This window comes from Gracilinanus agilis, chromosome 3 (genome assembly GCF_016433145.1).
Source record: "Gracilinanus agilis isolate LMUSP501 chromosome 3, AgileGrace, whole genome shotgun sequence".
Classification (NCBI taxonomy): Eukaryota; Metazoa; Chordata; class Mammalia; order Didelphimorphia; family Didelphidae; genus Gracilinanus; species Gracilinanus agilis.
Genome location: NC_058132.1, coordinates 340,524,387 through 340,546,284, shown reverse-complemented (window position 1 = coordinate 340,546,284; position 21,898 = coordinate 340,524,387). Strand labels below are relative to the sequence as shown.

At 36.2% G+C, this 21,898-nt stretch overlaps 1 protein-coding gene across 1 annotated transcript in view; it reads right to left on the bottom strand.

Annotated features, from left to right (window-relative positions):
- The window catches only part of HACD2 (3-hydroxyacyl-CoA dehydratase 2), a 106,766-nt gene that overhangs the window by 31,664 nt on the left and 53,204 nt on the right, over positions 1 to 21,898 (bottom strand). The window contains 1 exon segment of the mRNA XM_044670041.1: positions 4,072 to 4,160. Within this exon segment, the coding sequence (XP_044525976.1) occupies positions 4,072 to 4,160 (89 nt within the window).

Here is a 21,898-nt window from a genome sequence, read left to right as displayed (position 1 = left end):
TCTGGTCCCAAGTCTAGCACTTTGTCTACTATGCCAAGTTGTCTCAAGTAGAACTGGAAAAATTTATGAGCAAGAAAGACAATGGGACAGCTGGGTGACTCAGTGCGTTGAGAGCCAGGCCTAGAGACAAGAGGTCCTGGGTTCAAATCTGGCTTTAGACGTTTCCCAGTTGTGTGACCCTGGGAAAGTCATTTAATCCCCATTGCCTAGCCCTCACAACTCTACTTCCTTGGAACCAATACACAGTATTGATTCTAAGACAGAGGATAAGGGTTTAAAACAAACAAACAAAAGAAAGATAAGAGATCATGACATGCTACATGAAAGTTATTATCTTTTCTTATCATTTCGTATTTGTTAAGGACCATAATTATTTTTCAAGGGCTGGCTAATTAGACAAATATATATATATATATTTGTGAAAAAATGATCCATGGATAATACAAAATTTTTTTAAGGGACTGAGTGGATATAGTGGAGAACTTTGAATGTTTAGTTTCTAGTGAAAGTCAAAATGAGAGAAGTCTGTATATATAGGCCAAGATGATAAAGGAAGAGAAGACTGAGCAAGAATAAGGGTACTAGTTAAAGAGATCATGGAGCATTTAAGTAGAAAAGGGAGAAACAGGGGTAGGTTTAAATGGATTAAAATGGAGTTAAAACCTGCCAAAAACAGCTGTTCTTCACTGAATTCTATACTATTTCAGAAGCATGTGACAAGAATGTGAACTTAATCCCAGTGTACCAATCAATAGAAGAATGAATAACCAAATAATTTAACTGCAAACATCACTGCTCCAAAAGTAAACAGGATCACTATATTGCTGAACTAGGGAAGCAGTTCTCAGTGTGATGGCATACTCACCATGTGCCAGGTACAGAGTAATGAGTTATATAAGAATTGTAAAGGCTATTTGAGCAAACACTTTGGTTTTTCACACTCAATGAAAAAGTGGCAAAAAGCAATATATGGCAGAATGGCAATGATGACAAAAACAGAAAATGAGTATTGTTAGAGAGGCTGTGAGAAAACAAGCACACTCATCTATTGCTGGTGGGGCTAAGAATCAGTCCAGTCAATGTGGAAAGCAATTTAGAACCAAGCCCTTCAAGATCATTAAATTGTTCATTTTCTTTGACCCAGCAATACCACTGCTAGGCATATATTCCAAAGAGATCAAAGAAAAAAGAAAGGCTCCCATATGGACAAAAATATTTATAGCAAAATGGAGACTAAAAGGAAAGCTCATCAACTGAAGAATGACTATACAAAGTATGGGACATGAATAGAAAGGAATATTATTGTTCCATGAGAAGTTATAAAATGTAGTTTCAGAGGAACAAGGAAAGGTTTGTATGAACTAATGCAGAATGAAGTGGACAGAAACAAACGAACAAATTAAACAGTAAGGACATCCTAAAGAAAAACAACTTTTAAAGATTTAGGAATTCTGTCAATCATGATTCCTGAAAACTGATCTTAAGGCATGCTATCCACACCTCCAGAAAGAGAAGATGTAAAATGTAGAATAAGACATGTGTTTTGCAAAGGTGGGAATTCCTTTTGTCTGGCTATGTATATTAATTATTAGGGTTTTCTTTTATCCAATGGGGATGGGGTGAAGTGGGGTGGAGGAAGGAAAAAAGAAAAGAAGGACACTGAAGTACTTTTTTTTTTTTTTTAAATTTTAAACCCTTAACTTCTGCATATTGACCCAAAGGTGAAAGAGTGGTAAGGGTGGGCAATGGGGGTCAAGTGACTTGCCCAGGGTCACACAACTGGGAAGTGTCTGAGGCCGGATTTGAACCTAGGACCTCCTGTCTCTAGGCCTGGTTCTCAATCCATTGAGCTACCCAGCTGCCCCCCACTGAAGTACTTTTTAAAAAATGCACAGAAAAGAAAAGAATAAAGGTCAGTAATAGTCTCAAACAGGAAAGGTTTGAAAGTTTCATGTTGAAATTATTATATATATATAATATGTATATGAAATATTGATATATATATATATAGTAGCAAACAAGAAAGATTCAGTTTCTTGTACAGTCCTCTTTTTTGGTACTACTACGTATATAAAAATGTTAATTTTATTTAGTATTTCTTAGGTTTTTTTTTTTTAATTTAACAACAAAAGTAATGTGATCAATATCAGAACAAAAAGACAGTATTTAAAGATATTTATGAGAAGAAACCAAGAAAATATTAGAAACTTGAAGCCTAAACACTATTAAATCTTGATTATAATATTTTTGTAGAAATCACAGAATTTTAGTGTTTAACAATCACCTAAAATCTCATTTTACAGATGAAGAAACTGAAGACAAGAGTTAAATAATTTTGCCAAAGTCACAATAAGCTACTGTTAGAGCCAGGATAAGAACTGAGGTCAACTCACAGTCCAACACTCTTTCTGAGTGGAAAGATCAGATAGATAGATAGATAGATAGATAGATAGATAGATAGATAGATAGATAAAGAGAGAGAAAGAGAGACAGGCTATAGCTAAGAACTGATTAATTGGCTGGGATAGAATGGCTATGTAGCTAACATGTAAAGAAGCACAGAACACATTTGTCAATTATAATTTTTTTCAAAGATTATGGGGTACATTTCAAGCTAAAAGATCTGTAGTTTTCAGTGCATATCTATAAATCTGAATGTCAGAGCCCTAACTAGGCCATTTTGTACCTTCAGTGCATATCATGAACTATGCTTAGGGTAAGAGAGGCCCCCTGCCAAAAGCCTTAGTTATGGACAGTGAAGATGCATACAGCCCTGCAGTGAGAGTCATTGTGGAAGCTGGCATCCACCTCAAAAAAAAGACCAAGTGGTAGCTTCCTTATTTAACTAATTATTTTTGATAACCAGGTGCTAAAGCCAGTTGTTTCCTCAAACAAGTTAACATCTCCATCAAGTCAGTTTGATTATTTGGAGCCTGGGATAGTCTTGTACAACAAGCAGAGAGATGCTTTTGGAAAGGGAACAGAAAGAGAACTTGAAGATACATCTCCTTCCCCCACCTTCAAAATCACATTAGAGAGGGAAGCTAGGTGGCTCAGTGGGTTGAGAGCCAGGCCTACAGACAAGAAGGTACTGGGTTCAAATCTAACCTTAGGCACTTCCTAGATGTAGGACTCTGGGCGAATCACTTACCTAGCCCTTCTGCCTTGGGAGCAATACATAATATTGATTCTAAGACTGAAGGTAAGATTTTTTGTTTTGTTTTGTTTTTTAAGAAAACAATGGACTGGAAGGGACCTCAAGGATAACTGAGTCTAGTGTCTTCACTTTATAGAAGAGGAAACTGAGGTCTCTCAGGGGACTGGCTTGCCCTGGGTCACAGAAGAAAGCATATTCAACTCTTATTCAAAGTGAGGCTGGGGGCAGCTAGGTGGCACAGTGGAGAGTGCCAAGCCTGGAGTTGGAAGGACCTGGACTCAAGACACAGCCAAGCTGTGTGACCCTGAGCAAGCCAGACTGCTCAGGCCTTGCCTGTCAGAATTAATACTAAGGCAGAAGGTAAGAGTTAAAAAAAAAAAAAGTGAGGCTGCCCCTCAGAAATGTAACTAAAAGAATCTCAGTGATTCACAGACAAATCTGGAAGGAATCTTAAAGACCATCTTTGTTCATCTTCCTTATTTTAGAGAGGAGGTAAGAAGTCCAGAGTTGGTGTCAAAGAAAGTCTCTTGGTGACTAGTCTAGCACTGGTTAAAAACAGAAAATATTTGGGCCATTCTCTGAGTTTAGAACCTAACAGTACTGAAAGCAAATGGGACTATGGAAAAATTCCCACACATATTAGTGACACAATCTTGAGGTGTGTTTGAGACCTTCATTAAAGGACTTAAATATCTGAAATATATCTAATAATCTGCAAGAATATTGCATTTTGAAATCCATCCCCCCATAAGATTAAACTTTTTCCAGGGAATCTGAAAATTACCCAAATGATGCTGATATTAGATGGAAGTCAATTTTTAGTCACAGCATGTACATGAAGAAGGGCTGAAAAACAGTAGTTTTTGTCTAATTGCTCATCTTACTACATTTCATTCTATGATGTAAACACTTACCTCTTTGACACTGTGTGTCACTGCCCATATTAGAAAAACTCTTGACATCACTTGGAAAGAAGTCAGGACTACAGAAGAGGGAACAATTCCTGGAAAATATTTTAGTATTGGTAAAAGTCACTGATTTGAGTATCTAGCATTTTATAAAACAATTGAGCATACTCTAAATTTAGTAATTAGAACTAAATAGTATCTTAAGGTCCTCACAAAAGAAACTTGAAGTGTCAACATATTGGCTCAAAATGTTTCTTTACTAAGAAACTATATGAGGTACACACCACAAAGTACACTTATTCAAAATATAAGGCATAATCCATAGAAACAAGACTCTTAAAATTTTTTTCAAATAATCAATGAGCAAACCCCCATTAGAAACTTTTTATGTATTTCTTTTTTTTAGTTTAATCAGGTATTTTTTTTATTTTTTAGAAAAAAATTTTCCATGGTTACATGATTCATGTTCTTATTCTCTACCCTCCCAACCCCCTAACCCCCATTTCCACTGGTTTCTTCATGTGTCATCAATCAAGACCTATTTCCATATTATTGATAATTCCACTAGGGTGGTCATTAAGAGTCTACAACCCAAATCATGTCCACATCAACCCATGTATTCAAGCAGTTGTTTTTCTTCTGTGTTTTTACTCCTGCAGTTCTTCCTCTGAATGTGGGTAGCGTTCTTTTCCATAAATCCCTCAGAATTGTCCTGGGTCATTGCATTGCTGCTAGTACAGAAGTCCATTACATTCGATTTTACCAGTGTATCAGTCTCTGTGTACAGTGTTCTCCTGGTTCTGCTCCTTTCATTCTGCATCAATTCCTGGAGGTCATTCCAGTTCACATGGAATTCCTCCAATTTATTATTCCTTTGCGCACAATAGTATCCCGTCACCAACAGATACTACAATTTGTTCAGCCTTTGCCCAATTGACAGGCATACCTTCGTTTTCCAGTTTTTTGCCACCACAAAGAGCAAGGCTATAAATATTTTTGTACATGTCTTTTTCCCTATGATCTCTTTGGGGTACAAACCCAAACTATGGCATGGCTGGATCAAAGGGCAGGCAATCTTTTATCGCTCTTTGGGCATAGTTCCAAATTGCTGTCCAGAATGGTTGGATCAATTCACAACTCCACCAGCAATGCATTAATGTCCCAATTCTGCCACATCCCCTCCAACATTACTCTCCCCTGCTGTCATTTTAGCCAGTCTGCTGGGTGTGTATTTCTCATCTAGGTAGAAACACAAACTATCATTTCACCATTAAGGTTGATCACAGAGAAGGAGATATAAAAATGTACCTGCTTACTATCTTTGAACAGGTACAGTGGCAGGGGGAATGGGTTTGGAACACAATATGAGTCAAATTAGCTTTAATGTACTGTTTTTCTTTCCTTCCTTCCTTCCTTCTTTCCTTCCTTCCTTCCTTCCTTCCTTCCTTCCTTCCTTCCTTCCTTCCTTCCTCCCTCCCTCCCTCCTTTCCTTTCTTTCTTCTGCCTTTTAAGGAGTGGTTATCTGGATAGGGAAGGCAGGAAAAATGAAGGTAATATTAAAATTTAAGATATCAATAAAATTGTACTTAAAAATAAACCATCACTTTAAAGTATCATCACGGCCTAAAGTTGATGTTCAGTCTTCTTGGATATCAAGATTCTATAGAGAGGAGCAGGCCCCCAAAGTAGTGAAGGGAAATATCATAAATATTCATTTGTATAAGATAATGATATTAATTAGTTAAATTGGACTGGGGGGAGGAGTTGGGATTCTGGGAAGATGGTGGCTTAGACTGAGCAAAACTTCAGATCTCCGTACCCTTCACACCAAGATAGAAAACAAAGCCCTGAGAGGAGAAAGAAAACCAAATCTAAATAGGACAGAGCTGGGGGATCCTACTGCTGGACAGCTCAAGAGAAATGCCAAGAAAAAAAGGCCTGAATTCCTGAACTATTGGGTTTTGAGGGTAAGGAAGAAGGGGAATCTCAGAACCCCTCCCCCATGTGCTGTGAGGAATGCCTAGAGGCTCCTGGAATCGCACTAGTCCAGAGAAAGAGCCTTGCTGGCTCCAGGCTCAGGACATTGAAAACAGACACAGGGAGGCGGCTAGAGGAAAAACTCAGATAGGGCACCCTAGATGCAAGGAAAAATCTCCATTTTGCCCCCTCTCCCCTTCTCTTAAGGTTTTAGCCTCAGGATACATCAAGACAGCCAGATCAATCCTGCCCTGGCTTAATCCTATCAATAAGACAGAGAAGAAGTCTGCAGAGGGCAGGGAAACTCCAACACCCCTCCCCCATAGACTGCAAAGAAAGTAGTTACAAACTACTATTGCCAGCTGGGGAAGATCTTACAACAAAGCTCATTAAAACCATCTGCTTAACCTAATCAGCCAGCAGAGCAGAGAAGACACTGGAGGGAAAGAAGGAAAAAATATGAGTAAACAACAGAAAAAGAAAAAAGAAATTACAATTGACAGCTTCTTTCCAGGAAGTGAACTAAGAGCAAATGAAATAGAAGAAGAACAAGGAACTCCAAGCAAAACCAAAGAAACTCCAGCAAACTGAACACAGGCTTTGGAAGATCTCAAAATTCAATTAACTGAAAAACTCAAAAAACAATCAAGAGAGGCTGATGTCAATTGGAAAAAGGAAATACATGAACTAAAACAAGAAAATAATATCTTGAAAGCCAAAATTAACCAGCTTGAAAACGAAACAAAGAAGGTGAAAGATGAACTACAAATAAAATCAGACCAGAAGGAGGATAACCAAAAGGTCAGGGATGAAATTCAGTCTTTATAAATCAGAATCCAACAACTAGAAGCAAATGACTTCACAAGGCAGCAAGAATATGTAAAACAACATCAAAAGAATGAAAAGAATTGAGGAAAATAAAAAACACCTCATTGGCAGAACCTTAGATCTGGAAAACAGATCTGAGAGAGACAATTTAAGAATTATTGGTCTACTGGAACATCATAACAAGAGTAAAAACCTGGACATCATCCTACAGAAAATTATCCAAGAAAACTGCCCCCACATTCTCGAACAAGAGAGAATAGTAGAAATTGAAAGAATGAAAATTGAATTGAAATTGAGAAAAGGGAGACCTCACCTCTAGTGAAGAGGAAATTAGGCAATCATTAAAAAATATTTTGCCCAATAATATGGCAATAAATATAGCAATCTAAGTCATATGGATGAATATTTATAAAAATATAAATTGCCTAGATTACAGCAGGAGAATTAGAATACTTAAATAATCCCATATTAGAAAAAGAAATTGAACAAACCATCAAAGAACTCCCTAAGAAAAAATCCCCAGGACCAGATGGATTCATAAGTGAATTCTATCAAACATTCAAAGAACAACTAATCCCAATACTATAAAAATTATTTGACATAATAAGCAAAGAAGGAGTTCTACCAAATTCCTTTTATGACACAAATATGGCATTTATCCCAAAACTAGGTAGATCAAAAACAGAGAAAGAAACCTACAGACCAATCTCCTAAATGAACATAGATGCAAAAATCTTAAATAGAATACTAGCAAAAAGGCTCCAGGAAGTGATCATTAGGGTTATTTGTTATGATCAGGTGGGATTTATACCAGGAATGCAAGGATGGTTCAATATTAGGAAAACCATTCACATAACTGACCATATCAACAAGTTAACAAACAAAAATCACATGACTATCTCAATAGATGCTGAAAAAGCCTTTGACAAAATACAACACCCGTTCCTATTGAAAACACTAGAAAGTATAGGAATTGAAGGGTCTTTCCTAAAAACAATAAACAATATATACCTAAAACCATCAACAAGCATTATCTGCAATGGGGACAAATTAGAAGCATTCCCAATAAGATCAGGAGTGAAACAAGGATGCCCATTATCACCTCTATTATTTAACATTGTTCTAGAAACACTAGCAGTAGCAATTAGAGAAGAAAAAGAAATTGAAGGTATTAAAATAGGCAATGAGGCGACCAAGCTATCACTCTTTGCAAATGATATGATGGTCTACTTAAAAAATCCTAGAGAATCAATTAAAAAGCTAGTGGAAATAATCAACAACTTTAGCAAAGTTGCAGGATACAAAATAAATGCACACAAATCATCAGCATTTCTATATATTTCCAATGCATTGTAGCAGCAAGAGTTAGAAAGAGAAATACCATTTAAAATCCCCCTAGACAATATAAAATACTTAGGAATCTATCTACCAAAACAAACACAGGAATTATATGAACACAACTACAAAACACTTTCCAAAGAATTAAAACTAGATCTAAACAATTGGAAAAACTTTGATTGCTCATGAGTAGGATGAGCTAACATAATAAAAATGATCATTCTATTCAAATTAATTTACTTATTTAGTGCCATACCTATCAAACTACCAAGAAACTTTTTTACTGAAATAGAAAAAACTGACAAAATTCATTTGAAAGAACAAAAGACCAAAAATATCACGGGAAATAAGGAAAAAAAAATGTGAGGGAAGGTGGCCTAGCAGTATCAGATCTTAAAATGTACTATAAAGCAGTGGTCATCAAAACAATATGGTACTGGCTAAGAGACAGAAGGGAGGATCAGTGGAATAGACTTGGGGTAAATGATCTCAGCAAGACAGTGTATGATAAACCCAAAGAGCCCAGCTTTTGGGACAAAAATCCACTATTTGACAAAAACTGTTGGGAAAATTGGAAAACAATATAGGAGAGATTGGGCCTAGATCAACATCTCACACCCTACACCAAGATAAATTCAGAATGGGTGAATCACTTGAATATAAAGAAGGAAACTAAGTAAATTAGGGGAGCACAGAATAGTATACTTGTCAGATCTCTGGGAAAGATTTTAAAACCAAGCAAGAGTTCGAAAAAAATTACAAAATGCACAATAAATAATTTTGATTACATTAAATTAAAAAGTTTTTTTACAAACAAAACCAATGCAACCAAAATTAGAAGGGAATCAACAAATTGGGAAAAAAATCTTTATAACAAAAACCTTTGACAAAGGTTTATACTCAAATATATAAGGAGCTAAATCAATTGTACAAAAAAATCAAGCCATTCCCCAATTGATAAATGGGCAAGGAACATGAATATGCAATTTTCAGATAAAGAAATCAAAACTATCAATAAGCACATGAGGTGGTGTTCTAAATCTCTTATAATTAAAGAAATGCAAATGAAAACAACTCCGAGGTATCACCTCACGCCTAGCAGATTGGCTAACATGACAGCAAAGGCAAGTGGTGAATGTTGGCGGGGATGTGGCAAAATTTTGACATTAATGCATTCCTGGTGGAGTTGTGAACTGATCCAACCATTCTGGATGGCAATTTGGAACTATGCCCAAAGGGCTTTAAAAGACTGTCTGCCCTTTGATCCAGCCTTACCACTGCTGGGTTTATACCCCAAAGAGATCATAAGGAAAAAGACATGTACAAAAATATTTATAACTGCACTATTTGTAGTGGCAAAAAACTGGATAACGAGGGTATGCCCTTCAATTGGGGAATGGCTGAACAAACTGTGGTATCTGCTGGTGATGGAATACTATTGTGCTCAAAGGAATAAAGAACTAGAGGACTTCCATGTGAATGGAATGACCTCCAGGAACTGATGCAGAGTGAAAGGAGCAGAACCAGGAAAACATTGTACACAGAGACTGATATACTGTGGCAAAATCAAATGTAATGGGACTTCTGTACTAGCAGCAATGCAATGATCCAGGACAATTCTGAAGGACCTATGAAAAAGAAAGCTATTCACATTTAGAGAAAGAAACTATGGCAGTAGAAACGCAGAAGAGAAACAACTGCTTGAACACATGGGTTGTTGTGGATATGATTTGGGATGTAGGGGGCAGGGGTGGGGTGGGGTGTGTGGAAGGAAGAATAAGAACATGAATCATGTAACCATGGAAAAATCTTCTAAATAAAAAAAATTTTTAAATAAAAAAAAAGTATCATCATATCAATGCTATGATCACTATGATCATATGCTAAGAGAAATCTAAGGGAACTCCCACAATTCAGAATTGACAGAATTCAAAGCTGCTTCTTTCTTTGTGTAGTGAGATATAAGATCAATGAGTATTGGCAGGGACAGCTCCATTTTTGTCTTTCTGCTCTTGGTGTCCTTAGCATAGTGTCTTTTTAAGGTACGGTGTGGCAAATGGTACTTGATGAAGTAACACTTAATAAAATGTGTATTTTAATAGGTATTCCTACTCTATCTGTCTTTAATTCCTGCCTACAAATCTACTTAGCATTTTCTTGGACATACCTTTCTCTGTGAGTTTTCTATTCATGATATTCTCTACCCCTGTAAAGCTCTCTGCACCATCCTAGCATATCCTTCTCTGTCTTTGAATTAACATTATTTAGGAAGCACATTCAGATTAAGTTTAACTTAGTTGTTTTCTTGGGCAGTATTAAATAAATACTGAAATTCTTTCTCCTTAACTCTCCCTTTTTTAGATATTAATCAAAGAATTCATTTCAACAAGTATCTATTAAGAATTATGTGCTAAATGTTGTGTTAGGTACTAGAGATACCAAGACAAAGAATGAGCTTACATTCTCCTGGGAAGAAGCAACACATACATGGGCAGATACAAAAGTAATATGAGAAGAAGCACTAACAGTTGGGGAATGAAGAGATAAAAATGGCTTGAGCTCCATTTTGAAGAAAGTTAGGGATCTCAAGAAGAAGGAAGAATTTTCCAGGCATGGAGGACATCCATAGATGGATAGAGGTTGGAGACAGAATGCCATGTAAAGGGAACAAGACAGAGAACAGAGAGTAGGCTAGTTTAGCTGCAAAGAATTATGTGAAAGGGATTGATATGAGTTCAATTTGGAAAAATAGGCTGGAGACAGACTGTGAAGAACTTTAAATGCCAAATGGAAGGGCTTAAAATTTTATCCTAAAAATAAAAGGAAACCACAGAAGCTTCTTGAACAGGGACAAGTAACATGATCAGATCTGTGCTTCAAGAATATCAGGCTGGCACTTGCAAGGAAGAAGAATTGGGGAGGGGACAGAATGAAGGTAGAGAGTTCAGTTAGAAGATCTAAGAATCTAAGCAAAGAGCACAGGTAGGTGGCACTGTGAATGGAGAATCAGACCTGGAGCTAGAAGGACTTGGTCTCAAATCTGGCCTCATTCTAGCTATGTGACCCCAGGCCTAGCTCTTGTCCTTTCATCTTAAAAACTGTAATTAAGATAGAAAGGGTTAAAAACAAACAAACAAAAACCAACTCTAGGCAAACAGATGATGGAGGCCTAAACTATGCCCATTTATTACATGGATTATGTTTTATTATGTGATTGTCTCATCCTTTTAATATAGTCTAAGCTCCATGAATCGAGAACTTTTTGCTTTCTCTTCAAGGACCAAATACAGAGTATAGTCACAATAGGTATTGAAAACGAATCTGTGCAAAAACCATATGATGCAAAAAGCAATCAACAGAGATGCTTCATAGTGTGAATTTGATTTCTTGGGCTCAAATATTAAGTCTGGTCAGTTATTAAAGGCACCATGGTAATATCATGACTGTGATCCTGTTCAGATCTCAACATCTGTGGCTCTCCATTTCCTCATTTATCAAAGAAAGGGCTTGGTTCTCTGTCTTTTCAAAAATTTCTATTTTGGTAGCGGCTTACCTGAACTGCTGGTGGAGAGCTTAGGAAGAAATCAACAGAGTATGACAGGTGATCTTGCAAACATAACTACAAAGTGAAAAGACACTGCATGAAGTGAACCCAATAAATCTTCCTATCATTTTATCAGATACAGGGTGACATATCTAAAGACATCCTGTTAACAAATTGATTGGGGCCGTGCTGTCCCCAAATTTCCCTCTGGAAGAGATATCAGTCATCTCATGTTTAATAGCAGGGAAAGGAAAGCTACATATGCAAATTACTTTGTAACTATAGAAATCTAATCTGCTGCTCCTAGATTTGTAGAGTAAGGACACTGTTGCATTTTGCTCACCTCTCTGGATTTGTCTATAATTTCATGTCTTCTTATATATGTTCTCCTACATTTTATATTTTTGTCCCTTCTCCATAGTGAGTGATAAGCAGAATTATATTATTTTCAGTTTCCTGAAGGAACCACATGGTTTATAGAGTGCTGGGCTTAGACAGGAAGTGAAGGACAGCAATGAAGAAATAAAAAAAGCAATAAAGGGAGGTCAGAAAGAGTAGATAGAATAGCATACAGTCAAAAGAAGTATCTAAAAAGTTAACTAACTCAGCAGTTATACATGGAGCAATAAGGCAAATATCTATGGTCTTATCTCTGGTCATTCCCTTCCTCATTATGGTTCAGCTGCACTTGATCACAGGCTCTCAAAAATAAGATACATCCCTAAAGATCGGGAATCAAAAAAAAAATAAAGAAGTTACATTTTAAATGTTTTCATTTTTATTACTAGTAGGGCAAAGTTATAACTAGACAAATATTTCTTAGAATTCATGGTGAAAGGACACTGAGTTGGCTAAGTGGGGTGCTGGTCTTACCCTAAATAGTAGACTTGGGGGCTAGGGCAAGGAGCGGGGTATAAGAATTCCTTATTACCTCCCAAAATTAGTTTCCCCCTGCCAACCATTTCTTAATGTCACATATCACTGTAACTGGATATAGCAATTTTTTTCCTCCTTCCTGAGGGCTAGAAAATTGACTCACCTAACTTGTTGGGAATTGCATGGGAAGTAGAAGCCAATAAACTTTAAATGAGGGTCTAAAGGCACCTGGGTTTTGTGACATTTATTTCGATAAGAGGTCTTTTTGTTTTCTTTTGGTATCATAGCTATATTTTAGATGGCTGAGGTTGTTTAAAGTTTGAGCTCTGATTAAATACAAATACATTTATGAAATAAATAGCACCCAGATTCTAATAATTTTCGCTCTGCAGAAGTTAAATAACATTACCTGAAAAGATAAAATCTGGAACCAATATCTAGAACCAAACTACATAAGCCTGCATGTTACTCACAGCAAGGAAGCAATGACTCTGATATGCAATAGCAATTCTCCCCTAATCCCTGGATTACTATTAATTACTATTTCCATGGCAACTTAAGCTTATGAGCTGTTATACAATTTTTTTTTTACATTTATTAGTGCTTTAAATATTTCAGGTCATGCAACTATAACTGGGGCTGAAGAAAAAGAATGGTATGCATTTCAGCTGAGACAAAATTAAGTACCATTTCAATAAACATTTCTTACGCACCTACATACAAAGAGTTGAGCTAGGAGCAAGCATGGAAGTGGTAATGAAATTCAAATAAGACAGTCCCTAACATCATGGAGCTTATGAGGATCTGGCAACAACAGTTTCTATTATTTTGCATTGTGGTTAATAAGTGTATGTTTTACTTAAGTATGATTCATTTTGCACTTGTTTTATAGCTCTTTTCATCTTCCATGTGATGTTAAGTGGTAGTATGAAATGTATACAAAAAGTATACAAAAGAGATTGCATCAAATTTATTCCAAATAGGATTAAGTTGCAGTGTTTTAAAATGATTGACAAAGTGATGAGAAAACAAGAATACCAATGTTTCTGAATTTAAAACACTTTGCTAAAAATATGATGGTTAAGTTAGAGGAACGTGAAAAAAAAGTGCTATGTAAAATCTGAGTGGGGAAGAAACAAAGAATTAGAGGAGGGACATCAGGAAAAGTTTCATGGATAAGGTCTCATCTGACCTGGGCTTTAATGGATGGGAATAGTACAACAGGCAAGGAGACAGCACAAGATCTCTTTATACATAGGGAAGAGCATGTTTTTAAAAACCCTTACTTTTTGTCCTTCTATCAATTCTAGGATGCAAGGGCAAGGCCTAGGCTAATGGGGTTAAGTGACTTGCCCAGGGTCACACAGCTGGGAAGTGTCTGAGTCCAAATTTGAACCCAGGTTCTCCTGACTCCAGGCCTGGCTCTCTCTCACTGAGCCACCTAGCTTCCCCTAGAATTTGGGCTTTTGCTCAAAGGCAGGGAAACTCAGAGGTGAGGGAGCGGTTAAGTATGATTAGCAGATGGGATCAGACAGCATTTATGGAGAAGTTGGGGGGATATGCCTTAGTTAAATCTGAAAAAGTAGGATAATGTGAGACAGAAGATTCTAAACAGTTTGGTGGGCAGAGGGAAGTTACTGAAGATGTTGGATCAGAAGAGTGAAGATCAATCAACAAACATTTATTAAGCACTATCTATAGTCTAGGTGCTGCGGACAGAAACACCAAAGTAAAGGGATCCTTACCCTCAATAAGTCATATCCGTATCCATATAATAAAGAAGATTAATTTTTTAAAAAGTAGTAAAGGTAGATTAGAGATATAGAGACACAATAACTTGTGATAAATCTCTAGACCACATAGGTGGAAACAAGAGCTTATATACTAGACCAGTGATGGGCAAACTTTTTAAAGAAGGGGCCAAAGGAAAGGAAATGCTCATCTGTCAGTCTGTGTCTAAGGCAACTCTTTCAAAGTTTCATTGTATTGTATCCTATTCATTGTATCCATCAGATTAGAAATAATGTCACCCGGCCAGATAGAATTTTTCAGGAGGCCTCATCTGGCCAGTGGGCTGTAGTTTGCCCATCACTGTATTAGAGTATGAAAGTGATGATACCATAGAGGCCAAATAAAAAAGGACTATGTTATACTGTACTTGTTCAGTCATTTCAGTACTGTCTGACTTTTTGTCACCCCATTTGGGGTTTTCTTGATAAAGATACTGGAGTGGTTTGCCATTTTCTCCTCCAGCTCTTTTTACAGATGAGGAAACTGAGGCAAATGGTAAAGTGACTTGACCAGGGTCACACAACTAATAAGTATCTAAGGGCATATTTGAACTCCAGAAGATGAGTCTTCCTGATTCCAGGACCAAGTACTCTATCCACTGAGCCATCTAGCAGCTTTATATATTATACTACAAAATCATCAAATAAAACTGATAGTTATTTGGATAACTGTTCTTATGCCTTTGGATTTCTAAATTGTGCTGTCTTTAAATCCTAAGATGAAATATCTTAGTAAGCATCTCTGCTTAACGCTTTTAACAAATTCCATTTGTATATGACAGACTCAGAGAAACTTGTAAAAACTTACCAACTAATGCAGAATGAATGAGTAGATGCAAGAGAACAATTTATAAGATGACTACAATAATGTAAAAGGAAGCAACTTTGAAAGACTTCTAACTCTCAACTCTTTTGTTGTTGTTATTTGTTCCTATAAATCAAAGAGATAAGAGGAAAAGGACTCCTATGAAATCTTATGTTTACACAGTTCTTTTTTGTTACAGCAAGGAGCTGTGCCATCAGAGTAGGAAATAGCTGAATAAATTAAGGTACAATGTAACTAGGTCATGAGTAATGAAGAAATAGTTTCAGAGAAACTAGAGAACTAGCTGTAAAGTGAGCAAACCAGGATCAATTTATACAAAAACAGGAAGATTGGAAAGACAAAAAAAACTCTGATCAAAGAAATGACCAGCTGTAATTCCAGCAGACAATGAAAAAGCTTGCTATCCAACTCCTGACACAGAGGTGAAATATTCAAGATCTACTTTTGAATGTGGCTTATGTGGAAATAGTTTTATTTTACTATTTATCGTTGCCACAAAGTTTACTTTTATATTTTGAGGGGGAGAGGAGAAGAGAATGAGAGAAAAAGGAGAAAAATCAGAAAAGTCAGAAAGAATCATGACAAACAAGATGGCTCTAAAACTTAAACATGTTGAATTTATCAAACATTTTAAAATAATTGCAAACTGCATATAAAAGACTCAGTTTCAGGTAGGGTCTTTTTATTTGATATTCTTAGGTTCAGAGAAAAAACTAAATTAAAAGAACAAGACAGGGGGATGGATTTTGGGAGAAGTTGGTGGGCAGTGATAGTGATGGGGGGAAAAGAAAAAAGTGTCAATAAAACATTTAAAAAAGTGTCAATAAAACTACAAAGAAGAAAGCAGAAATAAGTTTATGTGGGGATTCAAGCAAGTATGGAAGGGTTTCTGTGTGTGTTTGGTTATTTTACTCCTATGTTAAATGCAATATACATGTAAAAATAAGGTGTACATAATAGAAGTTCACAATTTTACATAAGATCTTTTCTGCTTTTCTTAGTATAATAAAATTTTTATGTATGCTGATATTCAGAATACAAATGTATTTTCAAAAAATCACCAGAATCAACTTTAAAAAATGCGTTAGATGTATTTTTCCCCAAACCCTTCTAAGTGACTTCTCCAGGGTCACACGGTTAGGAATAGTCTGAGGCCAAATATGATCCCAGGTCCTCCTGACTCCAGGCCTGGAATCCTACCCATTTGCCATATTTTTAAACTTTATTTTAGCTGAAGCATAATAAATTCTGTGCCAGTCCCTTACCTTTACTCTGTATGTCTCTCTGCTTGAAATGTGTTTGTTGTAGACAGTCTATTGTAGGGTTCTGGTTTTTAATCCACTCTGCTATCCTCTTCTGTTTTATGGGTGAGTTCATCTCATTTAGGTTCACACTTATGATTACTAACCATGTGTTTCTCTACTTATCTTCCTCTTTTTTATCCTCTCTCTCTCTACTTTCAACTGTCACTGTTCACAGATGTTTTGCTTTTGACAACAGCTTCTCCTAATTCACAGCCCCTCTCTTAACCAACCCCCTCACCTTTGCTCATCTCCCTCCTCCCCCCAGGTCCCTGTTGGTTAAGAGAAATTCTATAGCTAATTTGGTGTGGATGTTAATCCTGCTTTGAACTAATTCCAATGAAAGTAAGGTACATGCCTTGCCCACCAACCTCCCCATCCTCCACTATACAGAATCTTACATGACTCTTCATATAAGATCATTTACCCTCTTCTATCTCTCCTTTTTTCTTTTCCTTGTGTATTCCTCATCCTAATTCATTATTATTACTATTATTTTTTAAATCAACCCATCCTATTCAATTTGGTCCCTTCCTTTGATGTATCCTTCTCTCTGTCCTAATAGTGATAAAATGCATGAACCTCACTCTCACTGGAATCAGTTGAAATAGGAATAACGGCCACACTCAGTTGGCTATAGAATCTAATGCTTTGTCCATGGTTACACAGCTCTTAAGGGACAGAAAATGCATAATAACAATGCCTAGTAGTATCTTTCACAGATTAGACACTTAATAAATATTTGCTGAATGATTATCAGTCATTTAAGAAGCACAATGGGCCTGAAAGCCATAGATTCAATTCATAATAAGAATTGAGAGAGAAGTAATCATTAGACTTTCATGATATGAGAGAGAATTCTACTGTGGTCCTGGGTAATGCTAACATACACCAGCCATTTAAGAAACTATACCATTCCAAAGTTACCTCGTTAGAAGGTGGAGTCTACCTGTCAATCTATGTCCACTATTGTTCACCAAGTTATCCCAAGTGTGCCCATGCCAACAAATCCCAGTGATCATTTCCACAATTCTTTTATCTGGTCTATTATCTGGTCATCACAGTTAATAACAACTAAGTGTTCTTTTTATTAAATCGTTTATAAGACTGGGTCATGAAAAGAAAAGAAGAGGTCAGAGTAGAATAGGATACTGTACCTGTGGAGTTGGAGGAAAATAATCAAAGAGAATAGCTATTTCACATGGAATGGGCACTGGGAACAATAATAACACAAAGTATTCAAATACCTAACACATTAATGAATCAAAACAACTGTGGGGTTCACCTTACACTTTCCAAAATGGCAAAAATGAGAAAAAATGACAACAGTTGATTGATGTTAGAGGGCAGGCAGTGTGGAAAGACAGAGACACTAATACACAGTTGGTAAAACTGTGAAATGGTATAAAGCAGTTTGGAATCATACAAATAAAGTGACCAAAATGTCTGAACAAGAGACTCCATTACTGGGCTTGTAGCCAAAGGAAGTCATCAATAAATGTCAATTCCTCATATACTCCCAAGTATTTGTAGCGGCACTTTTTGTGATAGCTAAGCATTAGAAACAAAGTAGGTGCCCGTAACTGGAGCATGGCTAAACAAACTGTGATTTTTGAATGTAATTAAATACTATTTTGTGGTAAAAAAATATTTGTGATGAATACAAAGAAGCATGGAAAACTATATGAACTCATGCAGTAAACAGGGTTGAGAAAACAATTTAAACAGCAATTACAATAATGTAAATGGAAAACTGGGAGAATAGAAGAGATTGGGAAACAAAAACTGGCACAAGGCATGGAAGTGAAAGGGAAGAACAACAAGATGGTTGGGAAGGAAAAGGAAAAGAAAAAGGCGAGGGGGCATAATGAAGCTAAAAGAAAATAATCAGAGAATAGTGGGCCAGAAAAAAGCGGAGAAGAAATTAAGATATGAAGTCAGGGAACTATATAGAAGAAAACCAAGGAGGAGCATATATATATATCACAAAGGAATTAATCGTTCTATACTACTTTCTATTCATTGTACTGACTTAGGTAAATGTTATTTATTCTATAATTTTATTAACTAGTTAATCTATCTCAAAGGATATGCCTTTGCTTACACTAATTAGATCTTTGCATAAACTTTAATCATCTTTCCTTAGGCTTTATCTTGTCAGACTCAAACTGCAGATTCCCTCCAAAAAAGATGCTAATAAGTTGCAATTCCATAAGCAACATGCATTACCTTTTTTTCCACAACTCCACAATCAATCTTATCATCAATTCTATTCTACTTCCTGTAACAGCCAAAGTATGGAACACCCAGCTAATGCAGAAATATGTTTTTCGTTATTTCATATGTAAAATAGGTATCATAATTTTTACCTTCTCAATGGGTGGAAGAGAGGATGAATGGAAGGAGGGAATTTGGAACTCAAAAGAAAGACTTAGGGCAGCTGGGTAGAGCTCAGTGGATTGAGAGCCAGGCCTAGAGACAGGAGGTCCTAGGTTCAAATCCGGCCTCAGACACTTCCCAGCTGTGTGACCCTGGGCAAGTCACTTGACCCCCATTGCCTACCCTTACCAATCTTCCACCTATAAGTCAATACACAGAAGTTAAGGGTTTAAAATTAAAAAAAAAAAAAAAAAAAAAGAAAGACTTAATTTTAAAAAATTAAATTAAACAACAACAAAGTATGAAATATCACCCTAATTTGACATATCTAGGGGCTGACTCTATGAACAATTTTAGGATGTTTTCTGTGTTGTTTTGTTTTTCCTTCTAATGATGCTAACATTTTAATCATGCTTCATCCTCACAGCACAAAGAGCTTTCACATACATATCTAAACTTGAGATTGAAACATTCTGGGGGCAGCTAGATAGCTCAGAAGCTTGAGAGCCAGGCCTGGAAATGGGAGGTTTAAATTTGGTCTCAGATACTTCCTAACTGTGTGACCCTGGGCAAGTCACTTAACCCTCAATGCCTGGTCCTTACCACTCTTCTGCCTTGGAACCAATAAATAGTATTGATTCTAAAATGGTAGGTAAGGTTTTTTTAAAAAAAGAAATATTCTAGGTGCTGTTTACTGTCGATAATGTTAGTTTCATTTACCATTGAGAAAAGCAAAGCCTCAGGAAATTGTATTTTGCTCCAAGTCACAGATTCAATAATTGTACTAGTGGGATGAGCCTGATCTTCTGCCTACCAACCTGTTAAAACAGATAAGTGAGCTGAAGTCTCATGAAGAACCTGGGCCATTTCTCTATTCTGAAAAGTTCTCACTAAGCTACTTCTCTTATTTTGCCCAAGTATAGATTCTTATCAGGAGGAAGAAATCCTCAGATGAGAAAGTATCTGATAGAACACCTACCAAAGGCAGATGATAGGTGAACTGTTTTTATTTAGTACAAAATTTACTTAGACTATATTCAGTAGTAGAGAAAATTAGTATAACAGTGGTAAGTAAAATTTCTTGATTCTTTATTTTTTTTATTGTATTTATATTCTTAGTGCTAACACATAGTAGGCCTCTAAGTAAATGCTTGTAAACTGTCTGATAAGCAGTCTTCCTGTCTTTAAATCATTTTCTAACCCATGACAAAATTGTATCCTTAATCTGGAAATAATAGATATGAGGAGTGGCAGTAAGGCTGTCATTCCTCTTTGGGTCTTGTTTTACTGGGATTGAACTAAACTAAACATTTAAAAAAGAACATTTTTCATAGGTGTATATGCACACATAAACAGAAGTTAGTAAGAACAAAAGGAATCCTGCCAATGTCAGATTAATCTTTCTAAAAAACAATTTTTTTTTATATTGGTACAATTTGGGTCCCTGAAAGACAGTTTTTTACCTTAATAGTTATACATTCAAGTCCAAAGGCTACTGTGCTATGGAATTACCTGATTTATTTCCCAGATTACTTTAACAGGGATTCTTAATGGGAACTTTAAAAAAAGGTACATGAGAAGTTTATTTAAGTATAATTGGTTTCTTCTGTAATCCCATGTTTTGTTTTGTTTTTTAATGTATCTAAAAACATCATCCTGAAAAGCTTTCCATAGGCTTTACCAGACTTCATCAGAAAGAGGAACAGAAAAAAAAGGTTAAGAACTCTTGCTTTTAAGATATTTAGGTCAAATCTATTTTTCTAGTCTCTCACTAGATGGCACCAGCATGACTCAGTAGCTTTAATGTAGTAACAGTCCTAAATTTTGAAGCAAGTAGCACTTAGTTATCATAATCATTTTAGATTTGTAAGAAATGTGGGAGATCACAGAAATCATGGGAGTTAGAGCCTCAGGAGCATCAAACTTCCCTCTCTTCTCTCTTCATTTTACAGATGAGGAACTTAAATGGCCCCAAGAAGTTAGTGATTTCCTCAAAATTATACAGGTAGTACAGTAGAGACTTCATTCTGAAGCCACATATTAAAATCTCAAATCTAAGTGCTTCTTGTTTTACAGCACCTCATCTGATTTATTTATTTTACAAAAAAGGAAACTTCCTCAGGTCAGTTCCCAGGGTTCCTTCAGAAAACGTCTAAACAGAAATAAAAATTATTTTTATAGCCAACAGGAACTCCTTTATAAGAAATGTAATAATTAGCAGGGGCAAATAGATGGCTCAGTGGATAGAAAACCAGGCCCGGGAACTGGAGGTCCTTGATTTGAAACTGGCCTCAGGCATTTCCTAGCTATGTGACCCTCAGCAAATCATTTAACCCAATTGCCTAGTCCTTACCACTCTTCTGCCTTGGTACTAATACTTAGTATTGATTCTAAGGCAGAAGGTAAGGGTTTGTTTTTTTTTTAAATAACAGTTATTGCTGGAAATCACTTAGGATCATAGATTTACACTATTAATTAGAGAAATGCAAATTAAAATAACTGAGGTACCGCCCCGTACCTTTCAAATTGTCTATCTATGATGATAGAAAAAGAAAATGACAAAACTTGGAAGAAATGTAGGAAAAGAGAGACACTAATGCACTGTTGGGGGAGTTGTGAACTGATTCAACCATTCTGGAGAGCAATTTGGATTATGTCCAAAGGGCTCTAAAACTATATATATATATATATATATATATATACACACATACACACACACACACACACACACACACACACACACCTTTTGACCCTGCAATACCATTTTGTGGGGGCAAAGAATTGGAAAGTGAGAAAATAGCTATGAATTGCACAAAATGAAGCAGAGGGAAGAAAGCAGAACTAGGAGAACAATGTACATAGTGATAGCAATATTGCATGATGAAGAACTGTAAATAACTTAGCTATTCTCAACAATGCAATGATCTAAAACAATCCTAAAGGACTCATGATAAAAAAAAAAATGTCATCTGCT